Source organism: Geotrypetes seraphini, chromosome 7 (genome assembly GCF_902459505.1).
Source record: "Geotrypetes seraphini chromosome 7, aGeoSer1.1, whole genome shotgun sequence".
Classification (NCBI taxonomy): Eukaryota; Metazoa; Chordata; class Amphibia; order Gymnophiona; family Dermophiidae; genus Geotrypetes; species Geotrypetes seraphini.
The window spans coordinates 56,946,634-56,970,138 of record NC_047090.1 but is presented as its reverse complement, the minus strand read 5'-3'; the positions used below and the strand labels follow the sequence as shown (position 1 = coordinate 56,970,138).

At 42.5% G+C, this 23,505-nt stretch overlaps 1 protein-coding gene across 2 annotated transcripts in view; it reads left to right on the top strand.

The window, feature by feature from the left end:
- Positions 1-23,505, top strand: part of FBLN1 (fibulin 1) — a 338,157-nt gene that overhangs the window by 220,018 nt on the left and 94,634 nt on the right. For both annotated transcript variants that reach the window (XM_033951176.1, XM_033951177.1), the window contains exon 12: positions 4,790-4,909. In XM_033951176.1, the coding sequence (XP_033807067.1) occupies positions 4,790-4,909 (120 nt within the window). The remainder of the gene's footprint in view (positions 1-4,789; positions 4,910-23,505) is intronic.

Sequence of the window (23,505 nt, the reverse complement as noted above, 5' to 3'; positions counted from 1 at the left end):
AAGAGTAGAAGGTCCAAAAAGGTAACACGAAGGGAACTTAGATGCATATATACAAATTCTAGAAGTATAGGAAACAAAATGGGAGAACTAGAGATGATAGCAAGACATGAGAACATGGATATCATTGGCATAACAGAAACATGGTGGAATGAAGAAAACAAATGGGACACAGTACTAAAGGGATACAAACTATATAGAAGGGATCGAGAAGGGCAGAAAGGTGGAGGTATTGCCCTATATGTTAAGGAAGAAATAGATTCCGTTGGAATGATTACAACAGACAGGAAAGAGAAGCTGGAGTCCCTCTGGATCAAAATTCCTGGTCAAAATGGCGCAGATACAAAAATTGGCCTTTACTATCGTCCCCCAGGACAGGCGGTAGACACTGACTCAGAAATGATGGAGGAAATCAAACAAGTATGCAATACAGGCAATGTAGTTATATTGGGAGACTTCAATCTCCCAGGAATAGACTGGAAACTAGGAGCCTCCAATTGCGAGTGATCACAATGTAATCAACTTTAAACTGGACATCGGGAAAAGGAAACATGCCAAAACCTTAACCACCACCTTAAACTTTAAAAAGGGTAAATACGATTGCATGAGAGCCATGGTAACAAAACGACTCGAGAAGATGGTGGACAAACTTGAAACAGTAGATCAGGCATGGTGCCTATTGAAAAATACTATTGCAGAAGCACAAGATCTCTACATTCCGAGGATTTCTAAAGATCGGAGAACTAAAGGCAAAGGAGAACCGGCATGGCTTACCATACAGGTGAAGGAAGCCATAAAAGAAAAGAAGGACTCTTTCAAAATATGGAAATGCACGAAGACAACCGAAGCCTGGAACAAACATAAAGATGAGCAGAAGAAATGTCACAAAGCGGTGAGGGATGCAAAACAGGACTATGAGGAAAAAATAGCCCGGGAGGCCAAAAACTTCAAGCCCTTTTTTAGATACGTGAAGGGGAAAAAACCTGCAAAAGAGGCAGTGGGACCCCTGGACGACAAGGGAATAAAAGGGTACATCAAGGAAGATAAACAAATCGCAGACAAACTAAATTCCTTCTTTGCCTCCGTCTTTACGAAGGAGGACACCTCAACAATACCTGAAGCGGAAAAACTGTTTACAGGAGAAATAGAGGACAGCCTCACCACAGTTGAAGTGAACTTGGATCAGATATACTACCAGATCGACAAACTTAAAAGTGACAAATCCCCTGGACCGGATGAAATTCACCCGAGAGTCTTGAAGGAATTGAAGGTTGAAATCGGAGAGTTATTGCAAAAACTTGCAAACCTGTCAATCAGAACTGGACAGATACCAGACGACTGGAAGAAAGCAAACGTCACACCAATTTTCAAAAAAGGATCGAGAGGAGAACCGGGCAACTATAGACCTGTGAGTCTTATGTCTGTCCCCGGCAAGATGATTGAATCACTGATCAAGGATAGCATAGTTCAGCACTTGGACACACACGACTTGATGAAACCCAGTCAACATGGATTCAGGAAAGGGAAATCGTATTTGACGAATTTACTCCAATTCTTTGAGACCATGAACGAGCAAATTGATAGTGGAAAGCCGGTGGACATAATATACTTGGATTTCCAGAAAGCGTTCGACAAAGTTCCACACGAAAGACTTCTCAGGAAACTACAAAGCCATGGCATAGAGGGAGATATACAAAGATGGATAGGCAAATGGCTGGAAAACCGAAAGCAGAGAGTGGGCATAAATGGGAAGTTCTCTGACTGGGAGAAAGTGACTAGTGGTGTACCCCAGGGCTCGGTACTTGGGCCGATCCTTTTTAATATTTATATCAATGACTTGGAAAACGGAACATCCAGTGAGATCATCAAGTTTGCAGACGACACAAAACTCTGCCGGGCAATCAGATCGCAGGAGGATAGTGAGGAACTCCAGAGCGATTTGTGTCGGTTAGAAAAATGGGCGGAGAAATGGCAAATGAGGTTCAACGTGGAGAAATGCAAGGTAATGCATTTAGGCAGTAAAAATAAGGAATACGAGTACAAAATGACAGGTGCAACTCTGGGAAAAAGTGAACAAGAAAGAGACCTGGGTGTACTGATAGATAGGACCCTGAAGCCGTCGGCACAATGCGCGGCAGCGGCAAAGAAGGCAAATAGAATGTTGGGCATGATAAAGAAAGGAATCTCGAGTAGATCGGAGAAAGTAATAATGCCGCTTTATAGGGCAATGGTCAGACCTCACTTGGAATACTGCGTCCAACATTGGTCTCCCTACCTAAAGAAGGATATAAAACTGCTGGAGAGGGTGCAGAGACGAGCAACTAAACTAGTGAAGGGTATGGAGAAACTGGTATATGAGGATCGACTTAAAACACTGGGATTGTTCTCCCTTGAGAAAAGGAGACTGCGGGGGGATATGATCGAGACTTTCAAAATACTGAAAGGAATCGACAAAATAGAGCAGAGAAGATTATTTACATTGTCCAATTTGACACGGACAAGAGGACATGAAATGAAGCTAAGGGGGGACAAGTTCAGGACTAATGTCAGGAAGTTCTGCTTCACACAGAGAGTGGTGGACATCTGGAATACTCTCCCAGGGGAGATTATTGCGGAATCGACAGTCCCAGGCTTCAAAAGCAAACTAGATGCATATCTCCTTGAGAAAGGCATATAAAGATATGGTGGCTATAAAATAAACCAGGTGTATACCTGGCGGGGCCTCCGCGTGTGCGGATCGCCGGACTTGATGGACCGAAGGTCTGATCCGGAGATGGCGCTTCTTATGTTCTTATGTTAGTACACAGGGGGAACTAGAAGAGCTTATCTTAAAGGCACCATGCAAACGCTTCCTTTCTTTCTTTTGAAAAAAGATATCCTGGGTCTTCAGAGACTGGTGATTTCATTTTGCTGGGGGGGTAAGAAAGGTAAAATGCATCGTTCTTTTCTTCAGGGGTCCTGGGCACAGGGAGGATTGGGTCTTCCCTCGATTCGTTTGTATAATTTGGCCTGCTTGCTTCGGCATGTCCGGGATTGGCTTTTTCTTAGCTCTCAGTATACCGATCGGGAGCTGGAGGTTGACTATTTTTTTCCGTGGGCTCTGCCTTATCTTTTACAATGGGATGGGAAGGTGCGGTTGGGGCCTGGGGCCCGTAGTTGCTTGGTGGAGCCGCTTCGTCGGGCTTGGAGATGTGTTTCTCAGCTGTGGGGTCACTCGCCTTTTAGTTCTGTTCTGCTGCCCATAGTGGGCAATGCGGCATTCAGTCCGGGACAGGAAAATGTTGTTTTCAAACGGTGGGCGAGGAAGGGGCTCCAAACTTTGGAGCAGTTTCTACAGACGGATGGTAGCGTTGTTCCTTTTTTGACTCTCCAGGCGTCCTGGTCTTTGGGTGTGACGGATCAGTTTGCTTATATGCAGCTTTCTCATTATGCAGCCTCCTTGCCCAGGGACTCATTGACCCAGTCTTTTGCTATCACTTTACGCGACTTTTTCTTCGATGCTCAGTGGGATTGGCTTTCTATCTCTCAATATCATCGTAGATTGGTGGCTTTGCAGCCTCGGCGGGATTATCAGCGGCTTTTGACATCTTGGGCCCGGGACCTGGGATGTCGCCCGCGAGTGGCGTCCTTGGCTCCTCTGGTGCGCCTGATACCTCGGGTGGTGCAGAGCGCCGAGCTCCAGGAATGTCACTTTCGGGTTTTACATCGGGGATATGTCTCTCAGCAGCGGGCTTTTTATTTCGGATGTGCCCCTACGGCTCTTTGTCTGAAATGTCACCGGGTTGATAACTCTTTGGCACATGGGGTGTGGTTGTGTGCATCTATTTCTGCCTTTTGGATGGAGGTCCGATGTTATTTGGAATCTTTGGTGGGTTATCGGCTCCCCTCATCGGTGGAAGGGACTATTTTTTTGGCGGAGGGCTATTTGGGCGGACTTTCTGCAGGTGATAGCCTGCTCATTCGTAAGGGTTATATTGTGGGAAAGAAATGTATTCTTACTCATTGGCTTCAGGACTCCCCACCCACCATCTGGTATTGGCGCAATAAATTGCATCTTTTAATGGTCTGGGAGTCCATGTCCGCTCGGTTTTCGGGATCTCGGAGCAAGCTTTTTCTGTCCGTTTGGGCTTCTTATTTGGATACTATGCCCCCTGTGATAAAGAGCCAGGTGGTCAATCGCTTGCGGAAGCCAGTTGTCCCCGTATTGCCAGTGGGTTGAGGGAGGGGTTTTGGGGGTGGGGGGTGTTGGGATGGAGCGGTTGGGGGGTTGTTTCTAGTTTGGATTTGGAGGGCTCCAGGCTATCAGAGTACAGGCCTGGACTCTCACTGTTATCTGGGATTTCTAGTTGGGTGCTACCATGATATTCCGTATTGAGGCATTGTACTGAGAAAATAATTGTGTTCTCTCTGTTCTGTGTATATCTTTCATGTTGGTGAATAAAAAAGTTTATATAAAAAAAAAAAAAAGGCACCATAGCAATAACCTGCTACAGGCAGTGCATATATGTTAAAGGCAATATTAAAACACACACTTCAATACAAACAGCCTCTTCACATGAATATGGAGAAGAACACGGGGTAATTTTGAAAGAGAAAGCATGCACATACTTTTGTTTTGAAAACTGTGGAAAAATTCATGGGTAAAGGTACTTGTAAACTTTGCATCAGAATGCAATTTTGAATTCACACTGAAGTATCGCATGAAAACATGTATAATATGAAATATATGTATAACATGAAGTATTTGTATAACATGAAGTATTATTTTAGCAGTATGTTTTTGTTGGTTTAGATATGGATGAATGCATTGACCGTCCCTGCAGCCAACAGTGTGCTAATGTATATGGCTCTTACCAGTGTTACTGTCACCGAGGTTATCAGCTTAGTGATGTGGATGGAATCACATGTGAAGGTACAAAATTAACAACTAACCTGGGTGTTTGCTTCTTAATATTTATGCTCCTAATTCAAATCAGGCTGAGTTTTTTAAAAACTCCAACAAATAATTCTGTCACTGGCTACATCTAATTTAATCGTAGCCCAGAGATTTCAATGCTATCATGGATCCATTATTGGATAAACAACCTAGAAAGCAACTGAAATCACTAGGGGCTCCTTTTACTAAGCTGCGAAAGCGGTTTTAGTGCATGCTGAATTGTTGCGCACATTAGACCCTAATGCCAGCATTGAGCTGGCGTTAGTTCTAGCCACATAGCGCGGGTTTAGCGCACGCTAAAAACGCTATCGCAGCTTAGTAAAAGGAGCCCTAGGTCTTGATAATCTTGTGCATTCATGTGGATTGAAAGATTAATGGAGGATTTTTATTTTAATGCTCGTGAATTTTCTTTTTGCTCTCATGTTCATAAATCATTTTCAAGAATTTGATTACATTTTTGTTTCAGATAATTTAACTCAACAGGTTACAAAGGCTAGCATAGACCCGATTCTTTTGACGGATCATGCTGGCATTTGGATTGAATATCAGTTTAATGAAGAAGATTCTACTAGACCTGTTTGGAGATTTAATAATACATTGATTGCAGATTCAAACTTTCTTGAGGAAATTCATAAATATCCGATTCCACACAATCCTCCTAGAACATTAAGATCAGCTTCATAGCATCTTCTTCATGTCCCATCCCTAAAAATTATTAGTATCCGTAGGGCTTCTTCTTTTGCAACGATAGCCCCTACAATATGGAATTCGTTACCATTATATTTAAGGTCTGAACAGAATTTAGATAAATTCAAGGGTGCCCTTAAAAGCTTTTTATTTAAAGACGCATATGACTGATAATTGGTCTATGGAACTTTTCTAGCTCACTTTCAGTATAAAAATTCATTTACTATACAAAATTATTTTTTCCCTTTCCCTATGTTATTATCCTTAATTGTTCTCTCTTTCTTTTAAATTTTATTTCTCCTCACCATCCTATTGTTCCATGTAAGTAATGGTATGTCATTAAAAGTTTGTTAACTGGATCCCATTTTAAATTTTATATTGTTAAATGCATGGAGGGGCATAATTGAAAGGGACATCTAAGTCCGTTTACGTCCATCTCGCAAGTCGTCCAAAGTTAAAAAGAGCTTAAGACACATTTTTGAAAGATATGTCCAACTTTTTTTTCGTTTCGAAAATCATCTAATTATACGTCCTGCTGATATGATTGTCCAAGCCACTAAATCGTCCATCTTTATACCACATTTTTGTCCAACTTTCTGTCCAAGTCCAAAACACCTAGAACAAGCCCTGTTGGACGTGGAAGGGGTCTGCAAAGTGATGGACTGCACACCCAGACATGCCACCTAAACAGTGGGGTATCTTACAGGGCACTGCTGTGAACTTCATAAAAACCCTTATAGGTTATGGTAAGCCCCCCAAACCACTTTCATAATCCACTAGACCCACTTAACTACCACCCCAATAGCCCTTATGGCTGCAGGAGCCACTTATATGCCAGTACAAAAGGGTTTTGGGGGTATATAGGGGAGTACACATGTTTCAATATCAATTCAGTGATTACAGGGGCTTATGGGTATGGGTCCTCCTCTCCATGAGTCCCTAACCACCCCCAAGACGGTCTGACGCCTCTGTGTAGCACGACTAGGCTTTCCTATGCCAGGCGACCAGGTGATGATGGTCTGGAGGCTAAATTTTAAAGTTATGATTAAAATTTTTTTGGGGGTGGGGGGGTTGGTGATCACTGGGATAGTGTGTGGGGTCTGTTTTATGTGTTTGTAGTGCTTATCTGGTGACTTTAGGTGGGTTTTTGTGACTTAGACCATGTTTTACATGGTCTAAGTCACAACGTCCAAGTTCCGTCAATCGTGGGCTTTATAACTTTCGGTTATACATGCTGTACGACTAAGTTTAAGCCGGCCCATGTCTCGCCCAACTCCCGCCTTCGACACGTCTCCTGAAACGCCCCATTTAGCTTTGGTCGATCAGCGACACTATGAAGGCCTAGGTCGTTTAGAAATACGTCCAAAACCCGTTTTTATTATCGGCACTTGGATGAACATTTCTCAAAAACGTCTGAAAAGGATTCAGGTCCCAATTCCTGCCCCATACTTTCTCTGTCTCTGTCATATGTAAGTCAGGTACCTGGGGACACATCTTAAAGACCAGAAACCATCTTTCAAATATGTCCGTCTTTTACTATGAGTTTCACATCTTTTATACGAATCAGGTTTGTCAGCATGTGATGGCATGTGACGTAAGGTCACATGAAACTTTAAACACATCAGCATTTTTCCTATCTGGAGATTGAAGTCCACTGAGGGTCAGAAAAAGCCTTAACCAGCAGAGCTTCTTAACTAAAGCTGTCTGTAAATACGGCTTAACAAAACAATTGAATTCACTTCACTACAACTCTGTTTAAACATTATCTGTCCTTGTATTCTCTTCAAGGAAGGGAAAGATAAACAGGGCCTACCTTTGCATCTTTAAACAACATATGCCTAAGGACACTTACTAAAGTTCTGATACGTGTCCGTTCAATTCCCCTCTTACGTCATGTAAATGACGTCACAAATACACAGCATGAGCTGGAAGGGAGTGATACCTTAGGTATGTCTCTCAAGGAGGGGTCTTTTAGGAGCTGTAATACGAATAACACAGTACATGAGCAGTCAAGATAAGAGTGCAAATAATAAGAGATTATGCATTCAACTAAAGTGCTGATCCCAAAAATTAGATAAATCAGAGTTACATTTGAACTCAGCAAAGAGGTCTGCTAATTTCTGAATGTCCATAGTAGGACCTATATTGTCAGAAAGAAAAGTACAACAGCTTAAAGTACTGAGGAGAATTTAACAGAATTCTCAGCTAAAATCATATCTAGGGCCATATGATTTTGAGAACCATCTAAGAAGTGGAGCCCAATTGATCAGTAATACCTTGCAAGGCGTCCCTAGAATAGTTCACAAAGCGTTGCTGATTATAATAATTTTAACTAATCCGATCAACATTCTTATTAATAGTAATAAAGGGAATAAGGAACTCAAACCCAGCCTTAACCTGAGCTCGGGCCTTAAATTCATCTGGGACCCCTCTTGGGACCCCTATAGCATCTATGTATACATGTGATCAGATTTATATCAAGACAAATAAAAGGAAAAACCATGTGAATAGGAAGGATGCCTTTCAGAAAAATATGCAGGAGCATGGTAACCTTAACTAAAGTGCACTGGCCTATCCACTGGCTGGGTAGCTTAACAGGGAGCCAAAAGTCTCCATAAAGCCAGTAAATATCAAATCTAATGTAGTACCAATGGGGCATACCTATGAGCCAAGACAGAACAATAACCTGGGGGTAAATTACCTACAAAACTACTCTGTGTCAGATTAGAAACATGACATGTGTAATTGCCCTTATAGATGGTAACGGCAATATCAAGCTTTTGCTGTCCTGGCAACAAAGGGTATTTAGAACACTGCAGTGCACAAAGAGGATAGGTAAATAACCCAAAAAAGCATGGTTGGATACCAGGAGGGAGGTCCAGAGGTACGGTTCCTAGATGGGGTCTAGCTTGAGCACATATGTAACAATTACTCTTATTATGTTGATCAGCAGTGAATTTCATCCATTCTAACCAAAGGTTACGTTCTGAAAACCCTACCTCAACAGCCACAATATCTTCAAAAGTGGGATTGGCAATAGCCATCATGTCAGTAAGTTTATTGAATGTAGGGGCCAGTGGGTTAGCATTTTTTGGGGCCCCCACAAAATGGCGGGAGAGGATGAGTGGAGGTAGATAGATCCCGTAAGAAAACTGATGATAGCTAGACCCACCCTTAAACCACATGTCCATAATGTACATACCTTCATCAGTAGGTCTAGGGTTGTCAATAGTAAGAGAAAGCTTAATAATTTGTGCAGGAACACTTTTCCTATAACAGTGTCCAACCTTATGAAGGGTCATACAAGTAAGCAGTGATTTACCATTTTGGTCCACTGTTTTTCAGGGTATTTTCTAGTTTATAAGCCCAGTCAGTATTAATATTCCACCCTACCACTCCCCAGAATGCACACTTATCCCCCCAACGTAAGTCAGTAACATATACATATATGTCCTTAGTTTTAGGAATCTCTGAGGACCAATGGCACAGCCTTGGGATATCAATTGATGAACAGTCCACAATGTCACAATACTCAAAGGAGAAGGTGGCAACTTGCACACTGCTGGAATTATACCAAAGGGTAGCATACTATCGGTCTTTTCTGGATTCCAATTGAAGGACAGCCTTTGCGAGGGAATAGTCCAGCTTGACGTTGTGTTCGCAAAGAGGTGTCGGGGGTGCTGTTTACAGCAGGAGTGTCATTTACAGATGGGTATGGGCAGAAAGTGTCGTGGACCCAGAACACATCATCCCTGTAGACCCAGTGAAAAGGATTCATACAGGGAGAAAAACTAGCAGCAGCAGTGCCAGTAAGAGAATGATAAAGTTGGTAGAATGCTGCAATGAGATCATCATGTTGTTCCACTGGAGGAGGTGAAATCTGCGCAGGGAAGACTTGCTTCTGGGGTTTTAGGTTAACCCTCTTCAAGCGACTTGCGTGGATCCAAACAGGAAACTCCTCAGTGAGTGCAGCGGGCCTGGGCACAGCGATCACAGTAGTGGGAAGGCCAAAGGGGAAATCCGTCTGCTTCCGATCCTTGGAAAGCTGCTGGATAATCACCAGGCTGGAAAAAATGGGTAGGAATCTGTGGAGAGAAAGGAGAAGTGCAAGACACGTTTCTTTGAACAAGCCCTAATATTTCAATTAGCTTTTGGACGTATACCTCCTGTATCAAGGGAAAATCTACCCATGGGGCGGGGAAAGGTCATCCCGTGAGAATCTCAAAGGGAGAACAGCCAGATGTCTGTGCATACAGAAAGAGATACTTGAAAAGAAATGCTTGGAAAGCATTCCAAATATCATTCAGCAGCTGTACTCCAATGTGATCCAAATAAGAGATAGAAAACAAGAGAAACCATGTTACCTGTACTGAATGTGGCAACATGTAACAATACCAATTCATGTACTTGACATAGCTATGGCAAAAGAGAGACAATACTCAGTTACTTAAGGTTCTTAATTGAACAATCCAAAAGGATATGTTTTTATCGTGCTGCATATAACTATTATGCACCTCAGAGAAACCATACTGATGTACTGAATGTATTCAGAAATGTATATTGAATGGATCATATGTAGGGAACACCACGAAATAAACGCTGTATAAAGTAAAACTTTTTCTTATAACCCCTAACTAAACTATATTCAGAATATAAAAGCTAAAAGTAAAAGAACATTGCGCAGTTAGGCTAGTAAGAAGTGGAAAAAGAGCTCTAAAAATGGCCAATATTATGTATCCTAGGGTACCCACTAAACTAAGACAAGTAGACATGACACAGACAAAACATAAAGTTTTTTAAGCGTGGAGCTATTTCTCCATCTGTCAAGTGTGCAGGGCTGAATTTAACTCTGCAAATAAACACATTGATATAAAAAAAACCAAAACAACAAATAATGTATATCATAACCATCTCATATTTGAAAAAAGGCATAAAGCTAATGTCTCTTTGGAGCGTCTCTATCTCTGCAGTGATAAAGAGGACCCGTGGAAAACATTAGAAATATCTGTGCCAAAATGGATCTGGGATGGCTATGTATAAATCCGGAAAAAACCATTTTAAATTAGCAACATCCTAATTTCAGCTAAAACAATAGAAAGGAATTGTATTTTCCAATTTATTTTCAATTCACAACCGTGCCAGCTGTAATTATTGAGCTATATATCTCTGTATCAAGGAGCAAAAGGTCAAGAATGAAAATATCACTAGCAAGAAGTTAAAATGTCGAGCGAGCACTACGATAACCAATACCATGATATTGAGCAATGAATAAGGGAGAGCTAGCAGCTGGTATCCAGGGTTTCCCCTCTTTGCACCAAAGTCCGTCCAGAAGGGCGGCTTTGGGCACCTGCCAAATACCAGGCATCAAATTCAGAGGAGGGGGTGGTAACAAAGGACTGAAGCTGTGAAAAAAGAGAGGAAGAGAATCCTGTTCACCCTTGAGACCCAGAAGCCTATTTAAAAGAAGGGCTTGGACATCGTGAAAAGTATGAAGGGTAATGGGGTGACCTAGGATCAAAGAAGTAACCATCTCTACCACCATAGCACAAGCAGCCAGGGCTTTCTTGAACAGGAGTGACTATAAAAAAAGGCAACAGAGCGTAATTTACCGCCATGTTCTCCCTTCATGGTGTTACAATAGTCCCAAACAAAGAGATAAAACATGTGGGCATAAGCAGGGAAACCCAAACTTGAGCTAGAAACCAAAGCACATCTTAAATGTCCAACATTTCATAAGTCCATCTGATAAGAGCAGTCATTTCAGAAACCAGGGTCTGTCTCAAAATCTGGTCATAGAAGGAACAAGCAGAGATCCATTGGCGGCAGTGACCAATCATAGCAAGAAAAGTAAGCATGTCTTTCTTGGTAACTGGGAGGGGCAGATTTAGAACAGCAGCAATGCAGAAAGTGCAGATTTTCCTCTGACCATGAGACAGGACAAAACCCAGGTATTTCACTTCAGATGTACACCAGTGCAGTTTATTTCATGACACCTTGTGACCACACACAGACAATCATTATAAAAGGTGAAAATTATCAATCGGACAGGTCTCCTGAATTATGGAACACAAAAAGTTGTACAAAATGAGAATAGGACCATGAGGGGCAGTGCATGACTTGTAGAATAGCCCGAAGGACATTCCACACTAGGTATTCTGTTGCTTAAAGGTGAAGGCAAAAAAAAAAGCTGAAAAGCCTCACCAAAGGGACTAAAAATAAAACATTCTTTAGGAAAATGACAGAAAAAAAATCATTGGCTGCCGGTGGAATGGTGGAAGAAACATAAGTGCAATGAGAATTACCAAAACTCTAACAGCCCGAAATCTAGGATGGGCGTATTATAAGAAGAGATGGTGGTTTTGATAATGCCGGAGAAAAGTCAAGAGACGAGCAGTGGAATCTCACCTTACTGCTTTATAAAACCAAGAATGAGTAACTTCAAAGAAGCACTATAGGGGGTCAGTGGAAGCCCAAACAGAGAAGTCTGGGGGAAGGGACAAAAACATTCATGCACAGACCCTGATAATGAAAGCAAAGAACAGATTAGCTTTGCTCTGCACAAGAAAGAAAACCTTTAAAACGGAATTTTTTCTTTTTCTTGTTTCTCTTTTTTTTATGATCCAGCACAGAACACAAAGAAAGCAGCCGGTAGAAAAAAACGCACAAAATTAGGGCTTGTGTACAAACTACAAGGGAAAGATCTTAGACTGATTCAAACAGCGCTTTCAATTCATTCCACATAACAGCATGTCCTACCTCAGTAGTAAACATTGGTGACACAGAAAGATAGGAGCTGAAGGAAAAATGTCATACACACACACAGCCGTACAAGTCTCATTTGTCTAGGAGTAAGTGCCTTTATGACTCATTACAAAACCCAATATAACAATACAAAAATATTCGCTTATCTTACCTTATAAGCGAGGTACAGTAATAAGAGACAATAAAATCTTATACTCTATAAAAAACCTTACAAATGACAGAGTGGGCAGGGGGGTTCTATAAATAATTTCATTCTTTCCGAAAGAATGGCAGCTGCTTATATATATGAGGGGTGCTTACCAAAAGTACCCCGAGATTTTTCCCCAAAAAAAACTCCATAATAGAACCCAAAGCTTGAACTTAAAATAAAGGGTTGGGTACAGGTCACCACTACCCAGTGAGTATTAAAGAACAGAAAAAATTCAGAAATACTCACAAAATACCGGTGATATCATCTGCCCATCGCGGACGTGCCCCCAACTGAAAAGGATTCAGGTCCCAATTCCTGCCCCATACTTTCTCTGTCTCTGTCATATGTAAGTCAGGTACCTGGGGACACATCTTAAAGACCAGAAACCATCTTTCAAATATGTCCGTCTTTTACTATGAGTTTCACATCTTTTATACGAATCAGGTTTGTCAGCATGTGATGGCATGTGACGTAAGGTCACATGAAACTTTAAACACATCAGCATTTTTCCTATCTGGAGATTGAAGTCCACTGAGGGTCAGAAAAAGCCTTAACCAGCAGAGCTTCTTAACTAAAGCTGTCTGTAAATACGGCTTAACAAAACAATTGAATTCACTTCACTACAACTCTGTTTAAACATTATCTGTCCTTGTATTCTCTTCAAGGAAGGGAAAGATAAACAGGGCCTACCTTTGCATCTTTAAACAACATATGCCTAAGGACACTTACTAAAGTTCTGATACGTGTCCGTTCAACGTCCAAATGCCGACTTAGGCCGGTTTTTGGACGTTTTTCTCTTTCGATTATGAGCCCCTTAGAATTTATGATTAGCGTTTTATCAAATTTTTAATAAACTTGAAACTTGAAAATGAATGAATATTTTCAATTCAACACCTCAGAGGAAATCTCTTTGTAAACTATTTGGGATGCTTTCAAAGCTACAATGAGAGGGAAAATAATTTTGTATTCGGCGCATATTAGAAAATTGCTAAAATTAGAATTTTCCAATTTGGAACAAATTATTTTGACTTTAGAGTCACAATTGGCCTCGAAATAGGAACAAAATTCTTTGCAGGCCCATTTGAAAGCTAAATATAAATATAATGAGATTTCCTCACAATTGGCTCTGCAATATGGAAACTCGAATAAAGCGGGAAGATTATTGGCTAATTATCTTAAAGCTGAAAAAAGAAAAGTAAAGATTGGGGCCATTAAAGATGAGAGAGGTAAAAATCATACTCAGATTGGAAATGTTTTGAAACAATTTTTAGACTATTACAAAGCTTTATATTCTTCTGAGCTTTATTCAAATAAAGAAATTGAGGGGTTAGAATTTTTAAAATTAATTCATGGGCCAAAAATTCCCAAGCATATAAAGGGAAACCTTGAAGCGCCTATATCATTTAAGGAACTCCAGACAGCATTGAAATCCTTCAGAGCTGGATCCGCTCCGGGTAGTGATGGATTCACAGTGGAGTTTTTCAAATAATTTCAAATTATACTATTACCTCATCTTCTAAATTTATATCAATCACAACTGACTAAAGGTTGTATTTCAGGTACTATGGCAGAATCTTTAACCATTGTTTTGCTGAAGCCAAATAAAGATCCCATGTTGGTTTCAAACTACAGGCCTATTTCTTTAATAAATGTAGATGGAAAATTCCTGGCTAAGCTATTGGCTCTGCGATTAGCCAAGGCTCTCTCTTATATGATTGGTATGCACCAAATGGGTTTTGTTGCTCAAAGACATTCTTCAAATAATACCAGATTGGCTTTACATACGAAGAAGGACACGGTACTACTCGAAAGGGTCCAGAGAAGAGCGACTAAGATGGTTAAGGGGCTGGAGGAGTTGCCATACAGCGAAAGATTAGAGAAACTGGGCCTCTTCTCCTCAAGCAGAGGAGATTGAGAGGGGACTTGATCGAAACATTCAAGGTACTGAAGGGAATAGACTTAGTAGATAAGGACAGGTTGTTCACCCTTTCCAGGTTGGGAGAATGAGAGGGCACTCTCCAAAACTGAAAGGGGATAGATTCTGTACAAACATAAGGAAGTTCTTCTTCACCCAGAGAGTGGTAGAAAACTCGAACGCTCTTCTGGAGTCTGTCATAGGGGAAAACACCCTCCAGAGATTCAAGACAAAGTTAGACAAGTTCCTGCTGAACCGGAACGTATGCAGGTAGGGCTAGTCTCAGTTAGGGTGCTGGTCTTTGACCAGAGGGCTGCTGTGTGAGCGGACTGCTGGGCACGATGGACCACTGGTCTGATCCAGCAGTGGCAATTCTTATGTTCTTATGTTTAAATTTAGCAAAAACAATGGATGATCCGGCCTTCTCTGTTTCTTTGGATGCAGAGAAGGCCTTTGATCGTATAGAATGGACTTTCATGTATCAAGCAATGGATTGGTTTGGAATTGGTTCTGGTTTTATACAAATGATTCAAATCTTGTATAGCTCCCCTTCTGCCAGGTTATGTACTAATAATACATTTTCAGAGCGTTTTTCTCTGAAGAGGGGAGTTAGTCAAGGATGTCCCTTATCTCCTTTGCTTTTTGAAATTGTTCTGGAACTCTTGTTGGCCATTCTGCAGGCAAAGGAGATACAGGGAATCCCATATGCAGGTCGAGATTATAAGGTATTTTGCTTCATTTGAAGAATCCTGAATCTACCATTCCGCATTTACTGAAATTGATTGATTAATTTGGCAGATTTTCTGGTTACAAAATAAATTGGAGCAAATCAGACGTTCTTACATTAAACGTGCATTGTGTAAGAGGATTATTTGATTCATTCCCATTCCTTGGGAAGGAAGAGGGAATAAAGTATTTGGGTATTATGATTCAAAGAGCTTTGGAAGACACAATGACAGTAAATGAAAAGTCTTTATTGCTGAAAGTCAAAGAAATGTGTGAGCATTGGAAGCCATTACATCTTTCTTGGTGGGGGAGAGTCCAAACCATTAAAATGATGATTTTGCCTGTAGTTTGCTACCAAATGAGTAATGTTGCTGGTTTATTTCCCAGGGTCCTTTTTAAAAAAAATTGAATGGGATCCTTACAGAGTATATTTGGCTGGGTAAATCAGCTAGAATAGCCTTAGTATTTTTGCAAAAAACACAATCAGTGGGGGGAGGGGGGTAAATTTTCCAAATTTCTATAGATATCATCAAACTTTCATTATGCATCAAATATGTATTGGATCCTTTCTGAAGTCTTAGAGCATCTTCTAGACTGGCTGATATTAGAATATCAGCTCATATCCCCATTACGATTGTGTCATATTTTGAGTATCAAGCTGCCAAGGATTTATAAGGACAATAGTATTCTTTGTGCCATATGGAAAACATTAAAATTCATTAACAATTTAATATCTATACCAGTACAACAATCCACGTGTCAATCCTTATGGTTGAACTCCAAGATTCAAATTGGCGAGTCTAAGATCCTCTGGAAACATTGGCTGCAGGCAGGTAGAAACATAGAAACATAGAATATGACGGCAGAAAAGGGCTACAGCCCATTAAGTCTGCCCACTCTAATGACCCACCCCCCTGACTTTACTCCCTTAGAGATCCCACGTGAATGTCCCATTTTCTCTTAAAATCTGACACGCTGCTGGCCTCAATCACTTGCAGAGGTAGACTGTTCCAATGATCGACCACCCTTTCTGTGAAGAAGTATTTCCTGGAATCACCACTAAATTTCCCTCCCCTTATTTTTAGCGGATGCCCTCTGGTGGTCGAAGGACCTATAGGACAGAAGATATCATCTTCCACCTCGATACAGCCCGTAACATATTTGAACGTCTCTATCATGTCCCCCCTCTCTCTTCGTTCCTCTAGTGAGTACAGCTGCAATTTATTTAGCCTTTCTTCATACGTGAGATCCCTGAGCCCAGAGACCATCCTGGTGGCCATTCGCTGAACCGACTCAATTCGCCGCACATCTTTCCGGTAGTGTGGTCTCCAGAATTGAACACAATACTCCAAATGAGGTCTCACCATGGGTCTGTACAGTGGCATTATCACTTCAGGTCTCCTGCTGACAAAACCCCTACGGATACAACCCATCATTTGCCTTGCCTTGGAGGAAGCCTTCTCCACTTGATTGGCAGCCTTCATGTCATCACTAATGATCACCCCTAAATCACGTTCCGCCTTGGTCCTAGCCAAGGTCTCCCCATTTAGTGTGTAAGTTCTGCATGGATTTCTCTTACCCAGGTGCATTACCTTACACTTTTTAGCATTAAAGCATAGCTGCCAAGTCGATGACCACTGTTCCAGTAGTAGTAGGTCCTGCGTCATACTATCAGGCAAAACGTACTTTAGATCAGTGTTCTTCAACTACCGGTCTGTGGACCAGTGCCGGTCCGCAGAAATTTTCTGCCGGTCCACAGGGCCGCCATCACCATCGGGCACAAGAGATTGTTCTGTAGCTGCCGGTCCTTGGTACGATCAATGCGGCATCTTCGGGCCGGCTCCATGAGTGCTGCAGTGCACAAAGCTGTGGGAAAAGGCTCCTATCCGTGGTCTGCACCTGACTCAGAAGCCTTCTCTCTGACGTTGCAACAACAGAGGGAAGGATTCCAGATGAGGCACGGAACGTGCGCGAGGAGCCGCTTCTCACAGCTTTGTGCAATGCAGCACTCAGAGAGCTGGCCCGAAGACCCTGTGTTGATCGCACCATGGACTGGCCTGAAGCTAACACCGGGGGGTAGGCCAGAAGGCAAGGCACATGGAGGGAGAGAGACAACAATGGTAGGGGAAATGCTTTTATTTTTTTTATTTAGTGATTTTACATCTGCCCTAATTGTGTGTTCTAACTGTCTGTTCAGGAAGAAATGCATTTGTTTGTTTTTCTCTGGAGGTTGTACTGCTTGCAGAGTCTTGCATCTTAGGGTGTGTTTGTGAATATTAGTACTTTTAGTTTTTGGTCCTGCATTTGCATGGGATTATCTGTTTTCTGGTAGGAATGAATGTTGAAAAGCATACAATGTGCTTTGTGTATTTTAATTTTGTGGTTAACCATTATGTGATGTTAATACGATTATATTGCATGTGTGTATATATGAAAAATGGATGGAAAAAGTGGTGCTACAATTAGTACTATTATGGGGGGTGGGGTCTGGGGCGGAGATTGAGTGGAGATGGGCACAACTTAGCCCAGTGTTCTTCAACTGCCAGTCCACAAAATAATTATTTTATTTCTGCCGGTCCATAGGTGTCAAAAGGTTGAAGAACACTGCTTTAGATGATGTGTTATCAAATGGGAAATGCTTGATTTTTCACAACTGCAGCAATTATTCGGTATTACAAAGTCTCAAGCATATAAGTTGTTGCAGTTGAAGCAGGTCAATCAGAAGGGGTTCCCTGATTGGCGAAATTTAAATAATCAGTATAGCTTGCCGGGCCTATGCTTCCAGACAGTTTAGCTAGGGCATCAGGCTGCCAAGTAGTATAAATTAATATCTGAATATTTGAACAAGAAGCCTACAACTAGTCTAAAAGATATTTGGAGCACTGAGATAAAGCAGCAGATTTCTGCCACTCAATGGCCACGGATTTGGTCTTGGAGGATGAGATGTACAGCGTCAGCATCTATGAGACAAACTTGTTTTTTTCTGTTACATAGTTTTTTGGACCCCAGTTCGTTTGCAGAAGTTAGACAGTTCAAAATCTAATAGATGCTGGACACTGTCATCTTGAAATAGGGACACTGGATCATTTGTTGTTTTATTGTCCTTTGATACTCATCTTTTGGAAATCAATATGGGGACAAATTAATTTGATTTTGGAGTCTTCGATTCCATTATCTTATGAGGTGGTTATGTGTGGTACATTGTTGTCACCTAAACCTTCATTTGATTGTTATATAATCAGACTATTTGCCATAATGACTGGGATAGCCATGCAAATGGTTACTAAAAACTGGAAAAATTGGGATAGACTTAATTTCTCCTTTTGGTGGAATTCTTTATGTTTAGCTATAAATATGAAAAAATGAATGCAGAAATTTTGTGTAATAATAAGATATTTAAATTAACATGGGGTCCATTGACAAATTTTATTAACACTGATTAGCTGGATTATCCTATTCGATTTGCATATTGTCATCAGCACTCACTGGGCAAAGGGTCCAGGAATACTGAGACAGGATTTGTAAACTTGCGAGCCGCGGGAGGCTGCACAAGCAAAAGAAGCACTGGCTTAGAATGAGGATTTTGCCACAAGTTAGGTAAGTTTTATAGAAAATCCGGACTGGATTTTATTAGTTGCATGGTATTAAACACAAAACAAAATAACCTTCTTGTCAGGATACCAATTTCAAATGCAATCTTTAAATTAAACTTAGGTTTCAGTAACATATACTTTAAAGTCCAAAAGTCTCTCAGAAAAATAAAGCAGGGCTCTGTAATGCTGAGCCACAGTATTAAGTTCCTTTCAGGAGAAATTCAAACTAGTAGACAAACAGTGTGTTTTCCTCCTTATAGGAGCCTATCCCGAGTCAATAGCACTACACTGTTCTTCTTCAGCAGGATGAAAAACTGCTGACCAGGTGGTGTGCTCCATGTGCTGTAATTTGCTACACAATGAGCCCACAATCCCACCTCAAAAACGTGGGGCTAAATCCCCCACCACTCTGGTAAAAGACAAAAACAAAACAGTCCAGTGTTCCCAAAGACAAAACAAATTGAAGTACCTTTTCCTTAGGCAGCCTTGGTATTTGCCTGGGAAACACATACCTCCATCGGTTGAACTTCAGAGCCAGGTTCACTTTCACATTCAATGGCTTGTGGAATTTCAATCAGTGCAGGAGATAAACCTGAATCAGCTTCCTCAATTTTCATTCCTTCAGGTCTTGGAAGTTCCTGCAGAGCTCCTAGTCCTGAGCTAGACTGCAAGAGCTGTTCTGATGACCGGTCTCCTGCTCTCCAGTTTTCCCTCTGACTTCCCAACTGTTCAGTCTTACAGTTTAAGAGCTTCCAGCCCCGCCCAACCTTCCCAGGTGTAAAACATTTCAGAAGACTAGCCTTGGGAAGGTGTGGGTGAGGGGAACCCTGTAATTCTGCTCCTAAGCTCCCTCTGCTGGATTTAGAAGGAAAGTCGGGTAAGCAGGGAAAATGTTCTTTACTTTGAACAGAATGAGAGTTACTTGCTCTAGGCATGGGCATTGTAGTAGGGCCAAACCTAGCAGGCTTCTCTCGCATACCACATACCTCCCCCCTTAAACGACTGCTAGGGTTGGGCCTATGCTTATTCGGGACCATTTCTCCCACCCGGGACAAAGCATCCGCGTTCATGTGTAAATGTCCAGGCCTATGTATGACTTTATACCTAAAAGTTTGCAAAGCTAGGTACCACCTGGTGAGTCGGGCATTATTGTTTTTCATAGAATTCAGCCAACTCAGAGCAGCGTGGTCCGTGACCAATGTGAATTCCCGGCCTTCCAGGTAATGGTCTAGGCTCTGCATGGCCCACTTGGCAGCTAAACATTCCAACTCCACTGTAGCGTAATGTTTTTCATTATCATGCAACTTTCTGCTAAGGTACAGAATTGGATGTTCTAAGCCTTCTACCTCTTGACTCAGAACCGCCCCTAAACCCGTTTGGGAGGCATCAGTTTGTAACACAAATGGACGACAGAAGTTTACTGATGCCAACACAGGTTCAGAACACAGACAAGTCTTGAGATCATCCAAGGCCTTCCTACTCTCCAGGTCCCACCGCAGCTTGTCTGGCCTATTTTTTTTAAGCATTTCGGTAAGGGAGGCAGCGCGGGTAGCAAAATGAGGGATAAATCGCCGATAATACCCTACCAACCCTAAGAATCCTCGCAACTGTTTCTTGGACTCCGGTTCGGGGTACTCCCGGACACATTGGATTTTATCCACCAAGGGCTTTATCAAACCTCTTCCTACCAAGTATCCCAGATACTTCACCTCCTTCTCTCCTACACAACACTTCTTAGGGTTGATAGTTAGACCTGCCTCTCTTAGGGCTTGTAATACAGCCCGTACTTGCTCTACGTGTTGCTCCCAAGTTTGGGAGTGAATGACAATATCATCCAAGTAAGCGGATGCATATTCCTGATGCCCCCTTAGGACTTGGTCCATAAGGCGTTGGCAAGACGCAGCAGCTCCATGCAAGCCGAATGGCATTCTGGTAAATTGGAACAAGCCTAAGGGGGACCCAAAGGCAGTCTTGGGTTTAGCCGTAGGAGTAAGAGGGATCTGCCAATAGCCTTTAGTGAGATCCAGGGTAGTAAGGTACTGTGCCTGTCCCAACTTGTCCAACAATTCCTCAACTCTGGGCATAGGGAAGGCATCAAATTGAGATATGGCATTTAACTGCCGAAAGTCGATGCAGAACCGGGGAGCTCCATCTGCCTTAGGCACAATTACTATAGGGCTTGCCCACGGACTCTGAGAAGGCTCAATAACCCCCAATTCTAACATTTCTTCTATCAACTCTTTCACTAGGCCCTTTTTCCCTTCCGACATCCGGTATGGTTTAACCCTTACCACTTGACCTGGCAGAGTCTGAATATCATGGCTCACGAGCTTAGTATTCCCCGGAATAGGAGAAAATACGTCCTCAAATTCTTCGAATAAACTTTCCACTCCCTCCTTTTGGGAAGTCGTAAGTTCTTTTCCCATATTAATCTGTTCAGGCGAATTAAACTCCCTAACCTGAGGACCAAATTCATCCTCCTCACAATGTTGGGCGATAAGGGCTAAGGTTTGACGCTCACGCCAGGGTTTAAGGAGGTTTACATGGTACACTTGTTCCCTCCCTTTTGCATCCTTAACCTTATAGTCTACATCATTCACTTGCTGTATGATGGTAACTGGCCCCTTCCATTGAGCAAGAAACTTATGGGGATCCGTGGGAATTAGGACAAGGACCTGCTCACCTACCTGCAGCTGTCTGTCCTAGGTTTTTTTATCATAATATGTTTTTTGTCTCATTTGGCTTTTCTCCATCTGAGATTTACCCTTCTCAACCAATTTCAGAAATCTCTGCTTGAGTCCGCCTAGGTAGGATATGATGTTAGTCCGACACTCAGGCGGAGGGTCCCACTTGTCTTTCAGAATATCCAATAAACCTCGGGGCTTTCTCCCAAATAGCATCTCATAGGGGCTAATACCTAACGACACTTGGATTTTCTCCCGGCTAGCATATAATGCCCACGGTATCATCAAGTCCCAATCTGTCAATTCCTGCCGTGCTACCTTCTTGAGCATCAGCTTGAGAGATTGGTTGAATCTTTCTACCAAGCCATTCCCTTGAGGGTGATAGGCTGCAGTTCTGATATGCCTTATCCCAAACCTCTGCCAGAAGGCCTCCATTTCCCTAGACATGAAATTGCTCCCCTGGTCCGTGAGTACCTCCTTTGGGAACCCTACTGAACAGAATAAATTAACTAGCTCCTTAGTAATGGATTGGGTAGAAGTCTTCCTCAACGGGAAAGCCCATGGGAACCTAGTGGCCACATCCATTATCACCAGTATATACTGGTACCCTCTTGGTGTTTTTTGTAAGGGTCCCACAATGTCCATGGCCCATCTGCCTAAGGGTTCTCCCACCCACGGAATGGGAATTAAGGGAGCTTTACAAGGTTTTTGCATGGCCAGCTTCTGGCAGGTGGGACAAGAGGCACAGAACAGCACTACCTCCTGTCGTAACCCAGGCCAAAAGAATCTCTGTAAGATCTGAAATTCCGTAGCCTCCACCCCTTTATGCCCTGCCAAGGGATGGTCATGTGCCATTTGAAGCACCAAGGATCTAAAGCCTTGTGGCACCACCAATTGTTCCACCTGATTGTCTATTCCCCCTATAGTGTTAACCCTATACAATAGACCTCTTTTCACTCTCATATTAAAGGGCCCTTTACAATTACTTCCTACCTGTTGCCAAGCAGCCCGCTGGGACGGGTCCGCTTTTTGCTCACCCTGAAAGCTGGGAAAGGTTTCTAGTACCCTTTCAGGAATAGAGGGGACTTCCCCACCCCGGGCCACCTGACCAAGAGCCTGTCCCCTTTGCCACTTCCGGCGTTTTATCTGCGCCTTAGAGGGCCGCGGGTCTTTCTCTTTTCCCCTTTGGAAGACTTCTCCCTGAAAGGGAAAGGTATCACCTAATGTATCCTCAGAGGCTTCCTTCCTTTTCCCTTGGGCTCGGGTATTAATCAGGGCCTGCTCCGAGTTCCATTCTATGGGCCAACCTTTCCAATCTCGCCCCAAAATCATATCGTAGGGCGCCCCAGGGACCACCGCCACTAACAATTTCTCCTCCTTGGCCCTATATTGTATTCTCACCCAGTGAGTCGTATAATCGTGGATGTCCCCGTGAATACATCTAATAGCCATTCTGGGTCCTATTATATTATCTTGCTCTCCTTCTCCCTCAATAGCGTCCCAAACTTGTTCCTTTATCATAGATTGGGAGGCTCCACTATCAAGGAAAGCTACAATGGGGTGCCCATTAACCTGTACCGGCACCTGATATCCTTCTTCACTCCCCGCATCAGGGCACTGTACTCCCAATAAACTCATGTTTTCCCCATTCTTACCTGAAATGTTTTTATTGCTGATAATTTTAGGTTTTTGAGATTTCCCCCCTGACTGAGATGTACTTCCATCCTCACTATTCAGGGTTCTCAATTGACTTCTTTGGCCCCTACGTGACCACCTACCCCCTTGGGCCTCTCCCACAGGAGGAGAGGTGTATAGAGAATCTAAATAGGCCTCGGCCAGGTCGATTACCTGAGCCAAAGAACGGCTACCCTGTCTCTGGATCCAGGCTTTTAAATTCTTTGGAACCGCTTCCAGAAATTGCTCGTGCAATACTTCAGCGAGTAAAGCCTGGGCATCCCCGAGACAGGGTTGTAGCCACCTTTCAGCTAACTTTCTCAGTCTATGTAAGAGAGCTT